At 44.6% G+C, this 22,920-nt stretch overlaps 1 protein-coding gene across 2 annotated transcripts in view; it reads right to left on the bottom strand.

Moving 5' to 3' along the window:
• The window catches only part of LOC138453056 (cGMP-dependent protein kinase 2-like), a 524,549-nt gene that overhangs the window by 364,048 nt on the left and 137,581 nt on the right, over window positions 1-22,920 (bottom strand). For both annotated transcript variants that reach the window (XM_069605521.1, XM_069605520.1), the window contains exons 3-4: window positions 11,225-11,354; window positions 1,390-1,556 (exon numbers count right to left, since the gene is read on the bottom strand). In XM_069605521.1, the coding sequence (XP_069461622.1) occupies window positions 1,390-1,556; window positions 11,225-11,354 (297 nt within the window). The remainder of the gene's footprint in view (window positions 1-1,389; window positions 1,557-11,224; window positions 11,355-22,920) is intronic.

The raw sequence follows: 22,920 nt of genomic DNA, 5'->3' as shown, positions 1-22,920 counted from the left end.
CAGGGCCTTCCTGGGGCCCACATAAGCCCCTCACTAGCCCCAGCCTGTATTCAAGCACATGCAGCGCTGCATGCTGTAGATGTGATGCAGGTTCATCTGTGTGGTGGCGAGGGGCCAAAAGAGAGATGATTCATCTCTCTTTCAGTTCCTCCCCACCAAGCAGAGGCCGTTGATCGGTGTGTACTTCTGCCATGCCCCCAAATGAGAGCCCCCCGTCGCAGTCATTTCATTCAACGATCCACATGGTTAAATGGTTGCCTGCCGGGGTGGCTGACACCCACTGGCTACCTTGTAACCTTGCAGCTCCTTGAGTGAAATGGCTGCCTGCGGTGTGATGTCTCTTTATTAAGAAACAGGAAGAGGGCTAGGTTGCTGCTCGGTTAAAGGGCTTCCTGCTGCATGTTGGCTGTTTACTCAGTAAAAGAAGGAAGGGCCGGGCAACCCAGCCCTCCTCCTGTTTCTTAGTAAAGAGACAGCATGCAGCAGACAGCCTGTTTAGCCAAGTGCACTATGGTTAAAGGGCTGACTGCAGGTGTCAGCACTTTGTATTCCAAAAATAAGAGCTGATGTCTTTTCTTTTTTCTAATCTGAAGTGCTGGCACCTGCAGGCAGCCCTTTAAGTGTGCAGCAGTTCAGCTAAATGGGCTGCCTGAGGGGTTGGCGCAGCTGAGGCTTGTCAGGGGAGAGCCCCGACAGGGCCCCGTCTCGGGAGCCCTTTTTGGAGACTGCCGGGGCTCTGCCCTGGATAGCCCCGGCCCACTTAAAGCCCTAGATCATATATTACTCAACCTGAATGTGTTGTGAGGACAGCAAGCTGCCGGTTCATTTTATTGCTCTTGATTTGAAGGTACAGGCACTGATGACGTATTTTGGCATGGTTGTTGTACAATAAACATATGTACGTTATTTGTGTCACTTTACGTTAAGCTGTTGCGCTTGTTGATCATTTGACCCTTTGCTAGATTCCTATGCCTGGCACCTGCTCTGCGCAGGGGATTCATCACCCGCCAAGGCTTCACCATGATCGTGCCATGCAGAAACATGTTTTTTGCAACCAGAGTTTCACATAGTGTTTGTGGAAATGGAAATGCATTGGTCACAGGAGCTCACAACCACCTTGTAAAAGATGGGATTTTCGTGCCATCATTGCTAGGCTTTGTATTGTTTTTTTTTGTGTTAGCCGGCCATTGCCTAAGATGCCTGCCTTTAAGCCACACCTGTTACTTCTTATGCCACACCCCTTGTTCGAGCCCCCCACTACCCAACCCTCCCCAATTTCTCACCACACTTAAAGCACTGCCTAGGACACTCTTAATATCAAAATGTGACAGCACCAGAGATGTAGCTGCAGGTTGAACACAAATGCAGTGCTAATCTTATGATCTTTACCTGCTACAATGTACATGCTGGTCCCCACCGAGCCCTCGCTGATCACCGTTTCCCGTGGGCCGTAGTCAACGCTTCGAAAGCACGCCACCATGGCACTGACCTGCAGCTCGTCCAAGCGCCTCAGGAAATCATTGACATGGATGGCTTTGATGATCTGGCGTATTTCACTGAGGCACGGGAAAAGAAAGTACAAAAAAAGGTGACAAGTCAAACCTGGAGGAGCCATCACAGCCCTACCTATGCCACCATAACATGGGAAAACTACATTGACATCAGCCACAGATACCAAAACACGCACACGCACCATCAAGACAGCGCAGGACTTTTGAGTGGCAGAGAGGGCCATGTAAGTTGCTTATTTTTTAATTGGACTAGGACTTGACTGTTAGGACACACTTAGGGTTCAATTCACAAAGAAATGCGAGGACAGAATGCAAAAGGGAAAGTTCTCCCCGCCATCTACCCTCGCAATTCCGCATACATGCACATCTCGTGTTAACCTCCTCAACATTCAGAAAATTCAGCCTTTTCTTACCACTCAACAAACATGCTAATCTCCACCTAGGTACCCAGGCAAACTTGACTACTGCTCAAGCCTACACTTTGGCCTTCCTCTCTACTCCTTCCTCCCTCTAGACAAAGTCCTGAACTTTGCTACCCACACTCTCTACAACCTACCCTGAGCCTCCACCAGTTAGCACGGGAGGATAGCTCAGGGGCAAGGTGCTCGCCTTAGAAGCACTTTGGAAGCAAGATGACGCAGAGCGACACAGGTTCGATCCCCGGGTCAGCACTTAGAAACCTCTGGGTATTAAGCGCGTCATAAATAACCAATTAAATAAATACCTAATTATATCAACAACATGCTGGTTGGCTGTCCATGTGAAACTGTTCCTGTTACCTAGTCTCCAAAGGTATCATTGGTCTTGCTCAGCAGCATCTGTCTGATTGTATCTCTGTTCACTCGCCATCGCATTCCCTCCGATCCTCTTCTGCACTCAACCGCACTGTCCCCATGCCCCCTCATGCCTCCTGTCACTCCTGCTCTTTCTCACCACGCACTGCTGGAACCCACTACCCATCACAACCAAAGCCAGCCCTAATGTGGATGTTTTCAAAGCTTGGCTTAAACTTCACTTACTTGCAAAAGAGGAAGCTCCCCTTGCCCGCTCCCACGCCTTCCTTACCCGACTCCACCACTGCCTCCAGTGACTCTTTATAATGTGATTTTGTATATCTATATAGTTGCCCTCTTTAGCTTGAAGCACTTTACCCCTTAGGTATATATTACCTTTGTAAGTCACCTGTTGTCTCATATGCATATTTTGTTCTGTTTGTTGTGTCCCTGGTATATGTCACAGCTTTTTACACCCTCATTAACTGACTCACTCCTTGTTCTCATCTTTCTGCTATTGTACAGGCACCCTTCATGGGAAGGCCTCCCCCATCTGTACATGTCTTATTGTCGGTCATTTCTCATGGTACTTGACATCCCTGTTCTTCAAATAACACAAATACAGAAATCTCTGATTCAGAACAGTGATTTGCGTGGAGGAAGAGCAACTATTCACTAGTGCAAGGCACTCGCAGCCGGCCTATTCATGCACATTTAAGTGTCAAGCACAGTTCCAACACTTAGAGATGCAATGAGCAAACACACCTGTGTAGGTTCAGTGGGCACATCAGCAGTGACACGTCTTAAGGGGCCTCAAGTAGCATGGAGTTGAATCACATATTCAGAATAACATGCTTAAGGGGTGGAGGTCAAAGATTCTCTGTCTCCACAGATACTATAGGTTTTGAAATTCTACTGCGGCACCCTTATATCTACACTCACCAAAGTGCACCTAAAGGAGTCCATCTTTAGGACCTATCACCGCATGGCAAACTAACCCAACTCATTGATCATGAAGTAGCCCATTGGCCAACCTATACACCCCCAGCATCCACTGGGACACTTCAATTGCCCACAGCCTCAGCTTCCTTCAGTAAACCTCCCCGCCAAACAGCTTGCCTTGCACACCCACTCTAGGCAATTAGCACATCAGCCTCACCATCTCCACTCACTCGCTCTTAGTTTCACCACCGCTCAAATCTCACAAGCATCGGCACTTACTTTATCAATTACGCATGGGGTTTCACTCCCGGAGTTTTGAAGCTGTGGCTCCAGATCACATTTGCTGTAACTAACTGTAGACACCAGTATTGAAGTCTTCTGCTTCTCTGTAGTTCTGCTGCTATCAATTACTATGTGTCACTGATACAATCGATTTCAACAGCCAATGACCTCCACTGTAAATTGAAGCCATTGCCATGAATTGGTGCACCGGCAAGGTCAGAGGTTAGGTAGGGTGTATAATGTGCCGATGTAGACCTACGTTTTACAGACATCTAAATGTTATACTCTGTATAGAGGTAATATGTAAACTTTCATTGGGGAACACCCAGAAGTTCCGCAAATAAATTTTATATCTGCCCACCCTTAATGTACTCAACCTAATCGTGGATGATATAGATGACTAGACTAGGATTTACAAGGACTTCATAAATTAGGTGCAAAATAAAGTGTAAATTGCCTTGTTCAATATGTGTATGGTTACCAGTTGACTCCATGTCATCGCAACACCATGCCCCAGTCCTGGTCTTTAATTTCTTGATCAATTGCATTCTGCTAGTTCGGGTTTGTTTACTTGAAGTAAATGGACCAAAGTAAAAGCAATATTTGCACTGTATTCTTATCTTCAAAAGTCTGCCATTGACTTTTCAGGTCACACAATATACTATCATTTCAGTTTTTGAAGTACTCATTACAAGGTTGGAGGTAGCCTTGCCGGTAAAACCAGCAAGGCTACCTCCAAACTCGCATCCAGGTCCGGCACCTGCGAATGGGCAATTAGCAGGCTATTCAGGCCCAGCCGGACCCGGTAACTGCCCTTTTGCGAGTGCCGGGCCCGGTACATTCCCATTGCCATTTGAGTCCCATAGGGCTCAATGGAAATGGGGAGGGTGGCAGCACCGGTACCGTTAATAACGGGACTGGTGCTACCATCATGTTCTGCTCGTGGGTGCCGGTACGGCCACCAGGTCAGACCTGGTGGCTGCAAGGGCTCCTGCGAGCAGAACTCGTAGTATGGCGGTACGGTAGCAACGGTGCCCGTAGCGCTACCAGCACCATTGTTGTCTTACCGCCATACTTGTAATGTGTCTAAAAACAACTACAGCGTGTGGAGAAAACATTTAATAAATGTTAATGCTGATGGGAAATGTAATTTCAAGGTGGCGTGATGTACCCATGTAAAGTAGGTTAATTTGAAAAACGAGGCCACAAATCAGTTGAGAAAATGAAACCCCACTGAATAGTGTGTATTCAAGTAGGATGGAGGGTAAAAGCTTTGCAAATAATTAGGCACTTATTCACATGTTTAAAACTACTGCATCAGCACAATTATTTAGAGGAACGCTTTCCCTACTAACATTGATAAAGGATGCTTTCCTACTACTACCTACCATTAACTAAATGTTATATGATTAATTGTACTTGTTGCTTGAAGGTGTGAAATGATTCGTTTTGACCTTGGGTGTCTGGGTTGATGTGGCTATAGAGAATCTGGTACTGTGCTCATTGAAGAAGAGCAGACGACCCAATGGTCTGATGGGTATATTCCACTTGTACTGAAAGGTCTAAAAGGGAGACCTTTTAGAGGACGGGGATCACAAACTGGAATTATAGGGGGATCTGCACAACTCTGTGTTATTGTCCGTGTTTTCCTGCAGAGTTGCTACTAAAGATTTGATGAACAAACCTCACCCGAAATTGTGTCCGGCAATTAATTTCTGCTACAAAAGGCATTACCTCCACAACAACCTCCTGTTCATCCTGGAACTTATTGATGAGGTACCACCTTCCATGGCTGAAACCTATATTTAATTGAAAATAGTTGTACCCCTTTCTCCTTGTGGAGGCATTCACAAGGCATGAGATAAATTTGTATACACTGATTCTAAATGCATGCAAATCTTTCCTCCTGAACATTAGTGAGGGGTATCCTGAAAACCCATCAGGAATATAACCCTTCCTTTGCAAAATGTCCTGCTTTTCAGACATAGACAGGATTTGGTAGCATGACTGCTCTTATAATAATATGATATGCTTGTTTAACCATCTCCTCTCATTTAAACATCTCATGTCTATATTTGTCTCTGAGCAGACTGGTACTTTTTATGCCTCTTCTTATGTTTTCTTGCTGGAAAGCTCATATTATTATAAGAGCAGTCATGCTACCAAATCCTGTCTATGTCTGAAAAGCAGGACATTTTGCAAAGGAAGGGTTATGATCCTGATGGGTTTTCAGGATATCCCTCACTAATATTCAGGAGGAAAGATTTGCATGCATTTAGAATCAGTGTATACAAATTTATCTCATGCACATTAAAGAGGGGTATCCTGAAAATCTGACATGTCCTCAAGGCCTGGAACTGGACAATCCTGATCTAATCTATGTTTCCTATGTTTGCAGGAGATGGCTGTCCTTCCAGCAACCACGTGTGAGGTGTGGGACATCAGCAAGGGACATGTTCACATCCCCAGAGATGGCACAACCATTTTGCAAGGTTAGCCAATGCAAGGTCTGTCTGAGCTTTCAGCCACCAGGGGCATGAAGGGAGGATGCAACAGCAATCGATTGGCCTCAGGGTTTTCTCTAGGCGTTCCCTTCCATACCTATGAAGTCCAAAGTCCTGAGACAGTTATTTGGAAGGGATAAAGGGGGTCCCATTCTGACCAAAAAGGATCTGGTTTTCCATTTTAATAGAACTATCCATAGCTCCAGTCCCGAATATATCAAAGTGAGCTCCTCTTCTCATGGCACATCAGGAACTCCTCAATGCCAAGGTTATCCAATGGTCAGGAGGGAGTTACAGAAGCAAGGCGCGTTAGCTCAGGTTCTGTAGCAGACAGAAACCCAACATTCCAGACATCAAGTTACTCTTTCAATCTATGAAAAACATTTTAGGAAACTTTGCAGCAAAGTGTGGAAGGGATTCCATTCCAACTGATTTGCATAAAGGCTTATGCATCTCATTCACCAGGGCCCAGAGGGCAGCAATTAGGGCTATTTCTGGAACCCCTGCATAAATGATGCTCAAGGAGGAAAAATTAGCTGGATATTTCCTTAAGAGTATTTACCTCTCAAAAGCTACAGAACATGCAGAACCACCTCAATGGTCAGATGCATACAGGTGGCTCCGTTTGAGCCAATTGAGTCCAATGACATCAAGTATTTAATGTTAACGGTAACATTCCTGGAGGCAATGACATCATCTGAATGATTAGGAGAAACAGGGCTGTTGTTGTGGAGGTCTCCCTTTATGAAGGCTCAATCTGAATGTTTCACTTCATTTGCTTCATTTGTAAGCGCACACCTGATGGAATTCATCGTGTCTGCGCGCCGATGGAACAAGCAGCAGTGAATCTGCTTTCATGTCAATGATATGAGATCAGATAGTATTTGCACAGACGAGTAACTAACCTCCCATGTTCCCTAATGGAACAGTTGAGTCTTCACAGCCTTACAGAATGCAGTGAGTGTTTTCAGGTCTCAAATGGTTCCCGGGAGCCTATTCCAAAATCTTGGTCCATAGACACTGAATCTTCAATCCCCTTTACTCACACATTTAGACGGACGTACATGCAGCAAATTCTTGTCGTATGAGCGTAGTTGGCGGCTTGGAATATAGCTCTCAATTTTATCCGATAGATAACTAGGAGCTAATTTATTCACTCATTTGAAGACGAGACAGAGGACTTTAAATCTATGCGCTCTTTCACAGCCAGCCAGTGTATAGATTATCTTAGATTAGAGATGGGGAAAGATTTTTCCGCCCTAAACACCAACCTGACTGCAGCATTTTGAGCCACTTGTAATCTCTGCAACTGGAATGCTGGTATTGCTGACAGCAGCGCATTGCCATAATCCAGTCGCGGGTTGTTGAGGGTCTCCACGACTGTTGCTCTGTCCTTGTTTGATATGAATGGCAAGATTTGTCTCAGCATTCGTAGGGTGTAAAACACTGACTGCACCTTTGCGCTAAACTGCGCTCCACAGCCCATATTGTCTTCCCACACACAGCCCAAATTCTTTATTTTTTGGGGGAAGTCCAGCTGTGAACCCAAGAAACACGGTGACAGTGCCTGCTTGGTGTGTTGAAGATGGTGTTTTGAGGCAAATAACACAACCTCTGTTTTGCTGGCATTCAACAGCGGGTGGTTAGCACACATCCAAGCCTGTACCTCTTTTAGGCACTGTTCTACTAACTCAAAGGTCACCTCTGAGCTCTCTACTTTCAGGAACACCTGAGTATCATCTGCATACGAATTAAATTGAATGTGATGTTTCCGCAAGATGTCCATGAGAGGTTTAAAATATAGGTTAAAAAGTAGGGGAGAGAGGTTTGATTAGGAGATGGGATGTACCCTCTTGCCTGAAGTAGTCTCTAACTATCACAAATCACAAGTCATTGGTGTTGGTTACAAGTATGAGGGTGTGGTAAAAAAAAAGTGGGGTAATGGATTTAATGGCACTTTTATTACACTTCTATACAGTGTCTTTGTCAGCAATTTAGCGGCGATACCACCAGCACAGCGCTGGAGCTATTTCCTCCAAATTAGCGCCAAAAACTGAAGGAATCGCTGCGGTAGAAATACCATGAAAGGCAATTCTTCCAAAATCCCCATGGAGTTCTATGGACTCCGAAAATGTGTTCAACGTCACCAGTCACAACTGTAACCCCTCCATAATAGCCATCGCCCCCCAAATATGGATGCACCACTACCTAATTTCCTTCCTACCAGCCCAAACCCAAACTCCCTTGGACAAAACCCCTATACTTAAACCCAAAGAATCTACTCAATTCAGTTTCTCTAAGGTCTCAGTGATCGAGGTAGAGAAAACTATTCTGGCTCTTAAACCATCTAATTGCAAAGGTGACCAATGCCCAGCACAACTGATCAAGGACGCGGCTAGAGACCTAGCCCCCTTCATCACAAAACTTATCAATGCCTCCTTCACTACGGGTACCATTCCACGTAACCTAAAGGAATCCTGGGTACTCCCCCTTCTGAAAAAACAAACACTGGACCCCAACATTCCCACTAACTACAGACCCATCACCACAGTGCCTTTCTTACTACAAATTCTAGACAATGTAGCCTATACCCAAATCCAGAACTACCTGGAGGTCAACCAGCTCCTTGGCGTCCGCCAATCCGGTTTCTGACCTCAACATGGCACAGAGACTGCCCTTATTGACTTAAAGGCCCAAATAGACTCACTCAGAGACGAGGGTAAATTAGCTCTCCTCCTCCTTCTAGACCTTTCAGCTGCCTTTGACCTGGTGGACCACAGAGTCCTAAGTAACCACTTGGACTCTGCGGCCCACTTCTCAGGGGAGGCTATAGACTGGATACAATCATTCCTTAGTGACAGGACCATGAGGGTGTTCGCCCCCTCAGCGGCAGCAGACCCGATACCCATCACTTGCGGAGTGCCCCAGGGATCTTGCGTCTCGCCAACACTCTACAATGTCTTCGCCAAGCCACTCTTTGACGATCTTGACAATCTGGGGATCACCTATACCAACTATGCAGACGATACCCAGATTCTCCTACCACTTACCGGGGATTATGGGGAAGATCTGGCTTTGGTGAACAGAGTCTATAGCATCGTTCAAGCATGGATGGCCAACCACGGCCTATGCTTGAACGATCACAAAACAGAGCTCATCATCTTGGGCACTGCAGCTCGCATTTCTAAACTCAACCGATACTACTCAGCATTTATCATTGATGGAAACACTATCAAGGTCGCCAGAGAAGTAAAAACCCTAGGTTTTTACCTTGACTCGACACTATCCCTTACCAAATAGGTGAATTCACTGGCCTCATCCACGGCCTATACATGCAAATTAATACGAGCCGGCAAACAATTCTTATCAGATGACAGTTGTCTTATTCTAGCCAGAGCCCTCATCTTATCAAAATTAGACTATTGTAATTCACTCTACATAGGGACAACCAAACAAATAATCAACAGAATACAAGTGCTCCAAAACAATGCACTTAGAGCGGCCCTAAGCCTCCCGAGAAGAGCACATATTTCTGAAATAAGACGTAAACACAAATGGCTCTCTACCCAAGAAAAAAAATCAACCTTAAAACTGCATCCCTTATCCATAAATGCTTAAATAACAAAGCTCCCCGCTATCTAACAGAACAATTTACTAGACAGAATCCTACTAGACTCACAAGAACAGTCAGCCCTAACTGCCTTCTAGTGCCCAGATTTAAACTAACCACTATTGGAGGATCCAGCTTCCCAGTCAAGGCAGCTCAATTGTGGAACGCCCTACCACATGCACTTAGATCTGACCAAATGTTCAACAATTTCAGAAAGAACACAATAAAACGGCTCACCGAGAATGCTATATAACCGGCACTCTCCCCATGTACCTCCACATGTTTTGCACCTGATACAGACTGACTTCCTATTATGTAAACGCCAGTCATATGTTGACTGCTTGGCTGCGCATTGTCTGCACTTGGACTTGTCTCACCTTGTATAGCCAAGAAATTCTTGTATTTTCCATGTTCTGTAACTTGTAAATTTCTGTAACCAAGCTGTAAATCTCCTTGTCTCATGCGCCCTGCTACCTCAGGGTCCGGCGCGCACAATACATAAATAAACAAACAAATAAACCATTCTGCCGCTTGTAATCGGGTATATTTTGCGAGATTACAAGTGGCGATAACGATAATCAAGTTTTTGGCTGCAATTCCTCCAGCATTACCGCCTAGCCTGCAGTGAGGCTCATTGTACTTCTAGCTATTTTCCCCACATCGCCTCCTCTCTATAGAAGGTGGAAAGGTTTAGCCTGGATGTTACGTGGGCAATGCTGGAGTCCATAAAAAGATATAAAGATACCAGAAAAACTGACCATTTCGTAGTCACATTTGGGCTGATAATAAGGCATCTGTGGTGTCCTTTAGCCGATGAACCAGGTCTGTGATTACATGAGATCCAGGTTAAATCTTCCGGGGGAAGGCGACCTCATGAGCTAGTGCACTGTCATTATTAAACATGTTTATAATGAGATGAATAGTAATTGTAATTGGTTATTTATAACGCGCTTAATAACCAGAGGTTTCTAGCACAAACTCAGGGATTGAACCTGTGTTGCTCCGCGTTGTCTTGCTTTCAAGGCGAGAGCGCGTTGCCCCTGAGCTATCCTTACGGCCCACAGTCAAGCAGCCAGATCATTTGACGCACACTGAGGGCATAGGGTACAAGAACATTTGAACATAAAATAGTTATTGGTGTGTGCAAAAGCAGACTTTTCGGTCTGTGTGATTTGTCATAGGCCCATTCCATAGCTTTGATATGTCTCATAGGCAAGTACTGGGACGAGGAAGACAGGCGTGGAGGTAATGAACATATTACTTAGCAGTAACCTTCATTACTCCTAGCCCTACTCTTCCTCGTCAGAGTACCACATCCCATGTCACCCTCCAAACATATGGAAAGGGTGGAAGAAACTGGAGGATTTTAGGATATTAGAGGAATTATAACTGCATGGGAGAATGTGGAGGGAGTACACTGAACTGGAAACAGGTCTCTGCCATGGAGGTTGGTTCTTCATAGATCCCTACAGTGGGACTAGTAGAAATGAGGATGCACAGTAAGTAATATGCTCCATAGTCTTCCCATATTTCACCTGCCTGTTTTACAACTGAAATAACTGAAATGTCCTTCTGATGACAAATCTGGAAACCAAGCCTTACCTGTTAGATTTGGGGGTTTTGGGCACTTGCAAGTCGGTGCTGTTAAGGAGAGGTTCCGGGACGATCTGGCAGCTCCTGGTCTTTCTCGCGGTGTCTGCTTCTTCAATGGTGCTGCTCTCCGGTGCATGCCCTAATGAGGACGAAAACAAGACAAGAGGGTGAACTGCAAAGACCTGAATATCCATTGGGCCCCTCAGTCCCATTGCAATCCATGCACCATTTTCCAAATCAGGTGCCCTGTGATGTGTGTGCACCATCCCTGCAAGCCGGGTCTGCGACTCGGTGGACTAATGCATACAGGGGCCTGGTTTGACCTCATAGTAACAGGTTCGAATCCCGGCAGATCCACTCAGCCCTTCATCCTTCGAAGTTGATAAAATGAGCATGCACCTTTAAGTTGAGTAACAATCAGTGCAGGGAAAGGGCCGGAACAAGACAGAGCAGTGCTATGGCAAATAACATATTGCGGAGCGCCGCTCTGCCCACCAGACTCAGTCCTGGGCCTCAATGAGCAGACTTCTTTCAGAATAGTCTTAGAAAGCAATCTGCTCGTCTAAGCACAGGTTACTGACGCAGGGGCTCGGACAGAAATCTACCAACCAGCTCCATGATTATGCATCTTGCACAAATGAGTAACCTGCTGCACTGGGCACTGCATACAGAAACTTCCAAATCATCACATACAGTGTTGCAGCTGTCCAGACTGATATATGTGTCCTGTAATATACAGACATCTCTTTATTAGGGTGAATATTGTGACAAATCAAAATAGAAGAGTCTATTATTCGGTTTAAAGGGTTTCATACTGAATCACTATAAGACATGTTTAACATTTAAAATTGTGGGCATTACGGTGTTCCCATAATGCTTTTTGCTTTTATGCAAATTGTCAGGATGGGGTTCGATGAACAGACACTGTGTTGCGCAACTTGGCGGGGCCGCACCCTGTGCCCCTGCCCCACCAAGGAGGTGACAGTTTCCCCAATAAATTGTTCCATTTCCAGCACTGGTAACAATATACATCTGTTATCTGTCAATAGCGCCAAGATGCCCCTCTGGGGGTCAACGTGCACTCTACAAATACACCTTTCATGTTCCGGGGCGTCTCCAACATACACCCATAAGTGAATAAGCCACTTCAGCTGGATTGCACATGTTCTGACTGTAGCTATAATTGTCAATGTAATTGGGGTTTGAGCTGCCTTTTCAGCTGCCTGACTTGTCTTGCCTGGTAGCGGTCTATGTTAATATGTCACATACATTGAGAAAAACGTACATTTTGTGATATAGGGTAATAGTTTCAGGTGGGAGATATGAACTCTCGCCTTGGTTAGCCCAGACAACACTCTCCTGGCTTCACAGTTGATGATATTCACCCTTTTTAAAGTTAGCTGATTGGCTTTGCAAGAACCAGATTGCCAAATGTTGTCTTGAACATGGTAAGGGCTGCAGTGAAAAGCTCTGCTCTCCTAACATTGCATGCTGTGTGTATCTTTCTAAAATCCAAGTAGTGAGATGCAAGGGCATACACACATCAGGGAATGCTGTGAGCTCATGCGGCATGAAGCAAGGAGCAGAGCATGAATGCCACGCCCATTCCAGCTGAAATCAGGAGAGGTGCCCAGCCTCCATGCCCTCCCAGACTACCTTGGCAGTGAGCCGTTTACCGAGAGATGACACCAAAAAAACTGAGAGTGAACTGCCAAATGTACAAGAGGAGGCACCAGATGACTGTGGATGAAATGCCTACACACCAGCCACATCTATTGGCTTTGTCAATGCTTATCATAGTCACTGTACCAATTAAATATTTTGGTTTGAGGTTCCCAGCCCATGAATGCTCTAGATTGGTGGTGAACACAAACCATCCCCAATCATATGGCTTCTCACCAAAAAGTAGAAACAAACTTCTCACTCTACAATTAAATAAAAAATAGACAACCCCGTTGATTAACTATACACTCGTCAGAAAATGCGCTGAAAAATAGTAAGAACATCCCACTGATGAGCCCTAAGGATGAGTGTACATCTCTGTACCGCTTGAACATGTCTGAGAGCTGTTTGCCATTAGATGTCACTGCTTGTAGAGTGTGGTGGCATAATTAGCATGTCGCTTGTGTCAATGTAACTATACTTGCAAATCAATTATTAGTTAATGAAGGTCAAGGCAAGTTAGTTGCAGTCAGACATTCATTTTATGGCGTATTTCTTTAAGGTTTAAAACAAACCATACAAACATACATTTCAAATTTGAAACTCACTACAAAAGAACAAAAGAACAGCAGTTTCCTCAATACAGATAAAATATACATTGTCAGTAGCGTGTCAGTCTTTTCAACATAGAGGCCTTATTCTTGGTAAACGTCTCATCACAAAAAAGTGCGGTCAGGTTCACAACATCCATGCATAGTTGGCTGGATCTTTGATTAGGAAGCAAGGCAGAGGCTTGGTGAGGAGAGAACAGTTTGTTGGATGACCAACAAACTTCGCTGTCCGTTTCACATCAGAGGACAAGGCAACAAAACATAATGAACTGTTTCAAAAGCCGCCACAAAGGCAGCACATCCTCTCATTCCTTACTGCCTAAAAGAGTGTGTAGGAATGGGCCTTTTGATCACTGTAACCAAAAGCAGGGCAACCCTCAAAAAGTACGTACACGTTTTGTCCGTAAAGCAAGTTTATTGTACAAACGGCCGGGAGGGGTTAGATGACATCAAAGAGTCAAACTAACCTGTCTCTCCAAACCACACAAAGAACACACATTTTATACAATTTGCAACAGTTAAAACACTCCCAAAGGTTTTGTTAGAGAGTCAACCCCTCACACATGATTGGTTAAATCTATACGATGTAACCATAGTCTCTCTCCCACACTGCTTTTGGATACATTTATCGAACCACCATCCTATTTAACTTATAATTGCATGGTTCATATTTACATTACACCCCTCTCTGGGGCCTTTCCATATTTGGTCATAGCCCCATCTCCTAGTTACACAGTTTACACAACTTACAAACAATTTCACAGGTTCCATCTGATTAGAAACCTTTACCCCTACTCGTGACGTACACAGCTATTCTATGAAAATACCATTGATGTGACGAGGCGGGGAACAAACTCTTTTCCTTTTGATCTATTATTGCTGGTTTTATCACCCAAACATGTTGATGTCCACATTTTATTCTGAACTATGAGACTTACCATTCCAGCCCACATTGTCCCAACCCACACCTTGATAAGTCTATTGAAAATCCATGATCTATCAGTGCAACTTGTCCCGCAAGCAACCCAGATCAGGTTTAGTTGTCCGGCCCTAAAATCCAGCCCTACCACATCTACCTGTGATTCAATAAAAAGACTCTTTCATACTTACCGAGATTGCATTTCCCCTTCACATTGCACATAGGCTATAAAAAAGGCCTGCCCAAAACTGAACATCTGATATTCATCGCAACTGCTGCTGTCCTTTCCCAACCTTGTAAAAACGAGTTTCTCAGTCACACAGAGTTCAATTGCCCAACCCAGGTTTTCAGCCATCACAATTCCTAACTTGTCGGAGAACTCTGTGGCAAAACAGATCTGTATATTCATACTGCCCAAAACCTATTTCCCTAGAGACCCCCATGTATGTGTACCTGTTAGGAAAGATTTCCATTTATGGGTAATTTTCCCTCCAGTCGTGTACCTCCCAATTTTTTTCTTTTGTCTGACCATGCTAGACTGACTTTTACCAGTGGAGCCCAGCCTTCCGCTGTACTCCACTGGGCTTTTGTTCATCTTGTTAAGGGGAAACTGACATGCCCTTCAGACTGTCAGTACCGGGAGACTTTGTTTCCCTTAGTCTTTCACTTTTTGCCATTTCTTGCAACCATTTTATCAGTGCACAATGTACCTTCCAGTAGAGTCCGCTGGGGTTTTCTTTTCATTTTGAAGGCCCTAGACACCCTCAAAGGATTTTTGGTGAATGTACAAGTGTGCCTAGGACAGAGCTGGTGGCAGCAGGTACTTCTAAAACATTGTTGACACTTTTCTATGGTCCAAACCGCGTATACTGTGTTTGGCCCAGGACAGTGGCCAGTGTCTAAAATGGCCATGCCACGATGTCCTTTGACCTGCCCTTTGGCCATTGTGTCACTTTGCCTTCCCCAGGTCCACGATTAATGACTAAACATGCCTATTATCTTAGACACGACTATTAATTAATCGTGCCTCACCTTCACGGTATTATTATTGATACCTCGGAGTACATCAGAAACTCGGATTACAAATGATCTAGGAATTATGTACATACTTGTTTGACCAGTTCATGGTTTTCTTTTTTCTTGTCATTTTTTGTGACTGTATGACTTTTTGAATTTGTTATTTTATTGATTCAGTATCTTGTTTTACCATTTGGTGGATGTTAACAAATTTCTTGTGTTTTGTTTGTATGTCAAAATATAAAAACTTATTTTTTACTGCATATATAAAAACTTTATTGTGAATACCTGAGATACCCTCTGTGACTTGTGCACCATATGAACTTTTATGAATGATTGGAAATGAAGACAACATATTAAGTTGTGTGCAGCGTGGATATCTTTTTGTTTTAGTACCTCGACCCCAACCATGCATGCCCACAAGGGGCTCCCCTACTATATGTAGCATTGTCCAGAAGGTTACTCTGTTCAAAGAATCTAGGCTGGCCTTCTGAACCTCTGCCCACCAGGTCAGAGTTCAGAAATCCATCTTAACAGTGGTGATGCTGAGCAGCTAAAAGATGGCAGCTTGAGTTGGAAGCTCCAGCCCCAAAAGATCCTGTTTTAACATAAATCATGTTTCACATCACCAAATCGTCTTCTGAAGATCCCATTATGCAGTGGACGGATCCGGGAACCAGCGGCTCAAGGACCGTGTGAAACCGCGCTGTGAGGGCTGCGCTGTGCACTGCCAAAAAAGGTGGCAGTGAGAAGAGAAGTGACCAATCAGCAGTTCCAGGCAGACTGCGCGTCTCGGCTGTGAATGCAGTTTTTGAACACCCGACCGTCAGGAAGGTAAGCTCGGCTGACGGCCGATGCCCACAACACCTTATCCCCAGCAACATACCGGCATTTGAGCATGGCATGAAAAGCCTGCAGAACTCAACGCCCACGCTTGCCTGCACGCTTAGGGTGCATAGCAGGGCACGTGAGGTGGCGCTTCATGGTGCAGAGCACTCAAAGGGAACCACCAGGCTACACCCGACAGCAGTGACACCATTGCGATCTGATAAAGAGATCCAACGGCCACAGTATGTGAGCACATAACACACTGTTAGACACCAGGCAGACCCATATCCGGCACGGACGTGGCCCTCCGAGAACACAAAACTGAGTCTCACATTCGTTGATGCTGTCTTGAGATACCTCCAGTGACTGCGGCCATTAGCCCCTCTGGGATCCACAGCCCGTATTAATGACTTCAGGAGGGCAGACTACTGATTACACCTAACTGAGGCCTTGATCGTACCCGATGCCCGCATTGCCGCAGGTGGCCTGATGGCTGGATCTAACTGCCTGCAGCATTGACACAGAGCGGGCTGAGAACATCCAACTGAGAAGACGGTAAGCTGGGCAGGGGACCGGAACCCACATCACTGTACTATCAGCAGTACACAGTCATTTGGGCACAGTGTAATAAATCAACAGAACCCGCACATGGCCATGCCTGCACGCGCCGAGAGGGCATGCAGTGGGACGCGCAATACCGGCGCTTTATGGCATGGAACACACAATGGGAACCCTCAGGTTAAATTCGGCATGATAACACAAACCAACGCCCGGAGTGTATTAGGACACAATACAGTGCTAGGCATCCACTAGACCCACATACAGCGCGACCTGATGCTGGAACATAGCCCCCGCACTTAAGAACACAAACTGACTTTCATATTCATTAACAATGTCTCGAAACGCCTCCTGAGACTGCGGCCATTAGCCCCACTGGAATACTCAGGCTGTCATCCGAAAACTGGACTAACAACTTCAGGAGGGCAACCTACTGCCTATACCCGACCAGGGACTTGATTATACCCGAAGCACACACGGCTCCGGGTGGCCTGGTGATCGGGTCTGTTTGCCGGCAGTATTGATACATGTAACACACTACTTGGAGTTAGGCAGATCCACGGGAGGGAGCGGCCTAAGGCGCGAAACGTTGTGGATTGCAACATGGACCTCTGAGGCTGCTGGGGAGCACAGATTTGTCCCACACTACTGCCGCTACCCCGGGTCACCCACTGGAGACAGCTACCCTTAGCCCCACTGTGTCATATATGCTAGAAATGATAGACCAGGACAGCTTCTTCTGGAAGACAGGTCCCTCTGGGAACAAGTACACGATTTAAACATCCTTCAAGAACAGTCAACATTTTACGTAGGGTCAATAACCGGAGTCTGACTCTCCAGGCCCAAGCACAGACGCCACAACCGCACCTAATCCTTTCAGACCATGGAGGGTGTTGTCCTGACTCCTCGACTCCCGAGCACACAGTGATTGCCTTGGGTGGGAGTGCATTATTGACACATTGGGCATTTATCCCAATAGGAGACCCCTAGTTCTGTAATCCACCAATTTCGGGCACCTCTGAAGATCAGATACCTGATCTACTTGGCAGGCACCAACAACAACAACAATAAAAGCGGAGAACATCGCAAAAGGGGCTGGAGGGAAAAAGAAAGGGTTCATGGACTCATTTACCAACACCCTTGCCAAGGCCCCGGGACCTGTAAATTCGGTAATCGACAACGAACATGCCTCGACCTGCGGTGATACCCACGAAGACCACCTACTGGCGGCGATGCAAAGGGGATTTATGGCAGTGAATATAAAACTGGACGGCATCGTCTCCACCACTGGTTCACTAAAATCCAAACTGGAGAAAGAAAGCCGTCAAATAAATGAGGCAGAAACCAGAATTGGCAAAACAGAGGACAAGGTCGACAGACATGACCACGATATAACACAATTGAAACTGGAGGTCAACAAAATTCATAATAAGTGTGACCACCTGGAATCACGCTCAAGGCGAAATAATGTTCGTATAATCGGAATACCCGAGACGGCATGCAAAGGTTCCATGGTAACATTTACCGAAGACTTGCTAAAAGCACTGTTCGCTCCCACAAAGTTCTCCCTGTAATTCTTGGTGGAACGGGCTCATCGGGTACTGGCCCCTATCCCTAAACCAGTGGCACCCCCGTACCATCATACATGACTGCTTAATTACCGGGACAAAGATCTCATATTGCGAATGTCCAGGGAGCAAGGCACGCTCCACTCTGAGGCTCACAATATCCATATTTACCCGGACTTTGCAGCTAACGTACAGGTTGTATGAAACTCATATCACCCTGTCAAGTAGCTATTACTAATCAGGCTAGTTCTGTATGCCCTGAGGTTCCCGGCCAAACTAAGGATCCAAAATGGGGGCAGGGCACATTTCTTTATTTCTTTGAGAATCCATCTGAGGCCACAGCGTAAGTGGAAGCATCATTTCCTCTCCCGAGGCGATACCACGATCGGAAACCGCAGCCCTTGGCCACACAATAACGAGGTGGACGCCGAAGCCGGCGACTGACCGGCACTGACACTGATCTGAGTTCACCTGCTATATATATATATATATATATATATATATATATATATATATATATATATATATATATATATTTTACACAGCCACGGTAGTGGCTGTGTAGTTATGGTTAAGTTGCTGTTTCCATAGGAAGAGCACTTTTTGGGCGGCCTATAACTCCGCTCCCCCTGGACGAATCACCACCAAAATTTCCCAAAAAAGTATATGGGCCACTCTGAACCAAAGTTTGGTGATGTTTGGTCCAAGGGGGGAAGAGTTGTAGGGGGGGTCCCAAAACGTCTTCTTTTCCCATAGACTGAATGGGGGAAAAACTTTGCACAGGCCAAACCGTTGGATGGATTTTCACCAAATTTGCGGCAGGGGCTTGGTCCGGAAAGCGTGCTTTTGTAAATTTGGTGACAATCCGTGCAGTAGTCTTCTTTAAAACGACCAAAATGTAGGTCTAAAAAAATTGTGATATCTATGTCCGCTCAGCGGTCACACTTCCCTGTTCGAAAACGATTGGCTAATTTGTAGCGTCATGTCCGCGGACATGTGGCGCTTTCACTGATTGGTTGTGGAACAGCGTGAAGTGCATCAGTTTTCTTCGCTGACCCTGCCATCTTTTGTTTATGTTCTGGTGTACACGGACATCGGCGGTAACACATACAAAAGAAGACACAATGCACTTATTATAGTTATGCAATAATTTTTCCGAAAGTGAGCTTTAATTAGGTTGGGATGGAATGTGGAGCGGAAATTCAAAAAGTGGTGTTTTGTTGCCATCAAAATCATACGGTAAAGTGGAAGTTGGAGCTAAATGTACGGCGAGCAATGCCTGCGTCTGTGTTACAATGTTTTCAGATTAATATTGGAGTCAGACTGGCATCCTACGTTTTCAAATCTCAGACGGCCATCTGCACTATTTGCTGAAAACAGCGCGTCTGCAAGTGTATGGGAGTAGCGGTTCTCATGATTCGATTGTCATATGTTGTTGCAAAGTGAGCCTGTATTTGCCTACTGCGTGAAGGTCAGTCTGATTTTCTTTTTTGGTTGCGAGCTCAGGAGGCCAACGCATCCAAGTGAATCCATAAGGGGCCATTGTTTTTTGACCTTGAGAGATGAAAGGCTGAAAAAAAGTGCGATTTGATAAGGTTATGTTGGAAAAACGTTTGTAATGAACTTCAAATATCAGTTCACGAAGATTTTTTGATGCGACCACATTAGTGTCTTACTTGCCCAGGAACAATGGAGGCTATAAGCATTATGTAAGTTTAATTTTGATGACTGTACCCCGACCCGCATTTTAATTTTATATTACCAAAACATAAATTGTGACACTATAACTGAAGTATTATCTTTTTAAGCAGTTGTACTTTTCCTCGAATAATAGAGTGTAGATTGTCCACATTTGCAAGCTATGACTACAGTCTCCCTTTTTGACCGTTATCACTTCTTCTTTAAAATGTTATGCTTGCCCACATAGTATTGTCCATCAGCTTGCACATTCTTTTGGTCTTGTGTAAAATCAAGAGATGTAATTTTTTCTTGATTATACATTCATTTTGGCTTCATAACTGATTTGCCATCTCACTGTGTAGATGCCCTTTTTTTAAACCTTACGGCGGGGGCTAAATTGCGCCATTTGTAGGCTGTCAATAAATGTACCCACGGTGAAGGATAATATTTACTTAAAATGTCATGTTTGCCCACTTCGATATGTGCACTAGTAGCCACAATCTTTGTGTCTTGTTTGGACTTTTTTGCTAACGGTTGGGTATTGACACAGATTCTCTCTTACATTTTCCACCTATCTATGTCTTGCCATACTGTACGTACCATGGTTTCCAGCTGCCGAATGACGGCTTTTTCAACTGCCAGATGCAACTTGTCGTGACCGGCTGCCTGTCCATCACATTGTTGTGGGATGACCGGCTAGGACCGACATGTCCCTACGCTGATTTAGCCATTAGGAGTAACATACCATCATTTATGGTCGTGTAAGGGAAAGGTCATGGTGGCGTCTTGCAAATAACTGTGCAAACCAAGCAGGTGCTTTACCGGAAATGCATATTTTGTGTGTGGGAAAATAAGTACATGTGCCTCACCATGATCATTTTCAGTGACGTCCTTAGAACCATTGTCCCAAATTACTAGACAATGGGATTACGCCGATGGTCTCTGACAGTTGTTTGTTAAATAAAAATACTTTACAAATTCTAAAATGTTAACTTTTTATTTAAAAATCCAGTGTATCAATTCAAAATGTAAGGTACCACGTTGTACTTCTCTGTATGTTTATGTACAGGTTCTGCGTCACGGCACGTACTGTAGGTTTTTGGAGGCTGACATGGAAAGCGAAGAGGGGCAATGTATGGAACACCCGCCTTCCCTTTCTATGGTGGCCATCTTGACAAAGGATTTTACTTTGTAATAGCTGTATGTTTATGTACAGGCTCTGCGTCATGGCAAATACTTTTCCTTTTTGCAGGCTGCCTTGGAAAGCGAAGAGGGGTCATGTATATAACAACCGCCTTCCTTTACGATGGAGGCCATCTTGAAAAAGGATTTTGTTTTATAATCCGGCCGGATTATAACCAGAAATCTAATTTTTCAGTAGCACACGTTATTGCAAATCTATCCTATTACTGGCAAATCTTATTGCGTCTATGTCCTATACTGAGAAATATAAACTACATGGAGTGCATGCCATTTTTAAATTTTTTATTACACTTACACTGTGAAAGGTTGTTCGTAACGGTAACGGAATATTTACTTTGTTAACGGATGGCTTTCTTTTTTGGTAGGACAGCTATTGAGGCCATTTGCGAGCGGAAATGAGGAAAGAGGCATCAAAAAGTAAAATGGGGGGTAGGTGGACGGCACTAAAATATTGTGCGATTGTTATGTGTAAGGTTGGGGAAGTGTTTGTCATGCTTCTTCATTACAGCAGTGCTGCTGTTTCTTGGGGAGGAGGGATGGCTTTAGCTGCTGATATTTTTACATAAGTAGACCTTTTGCTAACAGTATGTAATGAGTACTACACTGTTAATGGCTAACTACCAATACATGCTGGTGTTGTGGAAGGGAAATGTTGCAGGTGGACGTTCCTACATCAATACAAAATCTGTTTCCACACTGTCCGCGAGGTAAATATCTTACTGTTAAGTGTTTACGGATTCTGGGATAAGTTACCGTGCTGAAAACCAGCACATTGTCGTGTGGTATTCTCTGCATGGTGTGTAAAGAAGTCAGTAGTTACTTTACATTATGGTTACGTGCCACTAATTTAAGACGATGATCTTTAGCAAAAATATTTTGCAAAAGGGATGGCATGTTTAAGTTGCTCTACTGAAAACCTGTGAAATTCAGTAAAAAAAAGTGTGTTAAAGGGACTTTATGGTTAAGCTGTCCTACTAAAAACCCGTAAAATTCACAAAAAAAACTTTGTTAAAGGGACGTCATGGTTAAGTTGCACTAATAAAAACCTATGAAATTCAGTAAAAAAACATTGTTAAAAGGACGTTATGGTTACAAGTAAAATCGAAAACCCCCTGAAATTCGCCAGTTATGGTAAGCTAAGCAACCATAACTCGCCCCACCACCGTGCACTGCTAAGACTAACACCCAGGACATCAAAGATGACATCACAAATATCATTGATGATATCACTGATAACATCACATGTGCATTTAATTTTCACCAAATTTACAAAAGCACGCTTTCCGGACCAAGCCCCTGCCGCAAATTTGGTGAAAATCCATCCAGCGGAGGCAACTCGAAAACAAATACGGCACTAGACATAACAAAGCACTGCTGGAACTTATTAAAGGAAACCTATTGAAATTCAGAGACCTGGCTGATAGAGAGGTCAATCTGATGAATCAGTCCAACCAGGCACAGTGATACGGGGATGTATAACTAGAGAGTTGGTAACCGCAGAAATGATTAAACCATTCTTAAGTTATAGAATGTTCTGTTGTTTACAGGGGACTGTAGTGGTGTCGCAAATAATCACCATCTTCCCAGCATGTGAAAGTAGAAAACTCAGCTCACATTTTGGGGTAATAACAGTATATATTCGAATGAAACAGAAAACTG

Source organism: Ambystoma mexicanum, chromosome 4p (assembly GCF_040938575.1).
Source record: "Ambystoma mexicanum isolate Mex_15411 chromosome 4p, UKY_AmexF1_1, whole genome shotgun sequence".
NCBI lineage: Eukaryota > Metazoa > Chordata > Amphibia > Caudata > Ambystomatidae > Ambystoma > Ambystoma mexicanum.
This window is presented reverse-complemented; position numbering and strand designations above follow the sequence as displayed.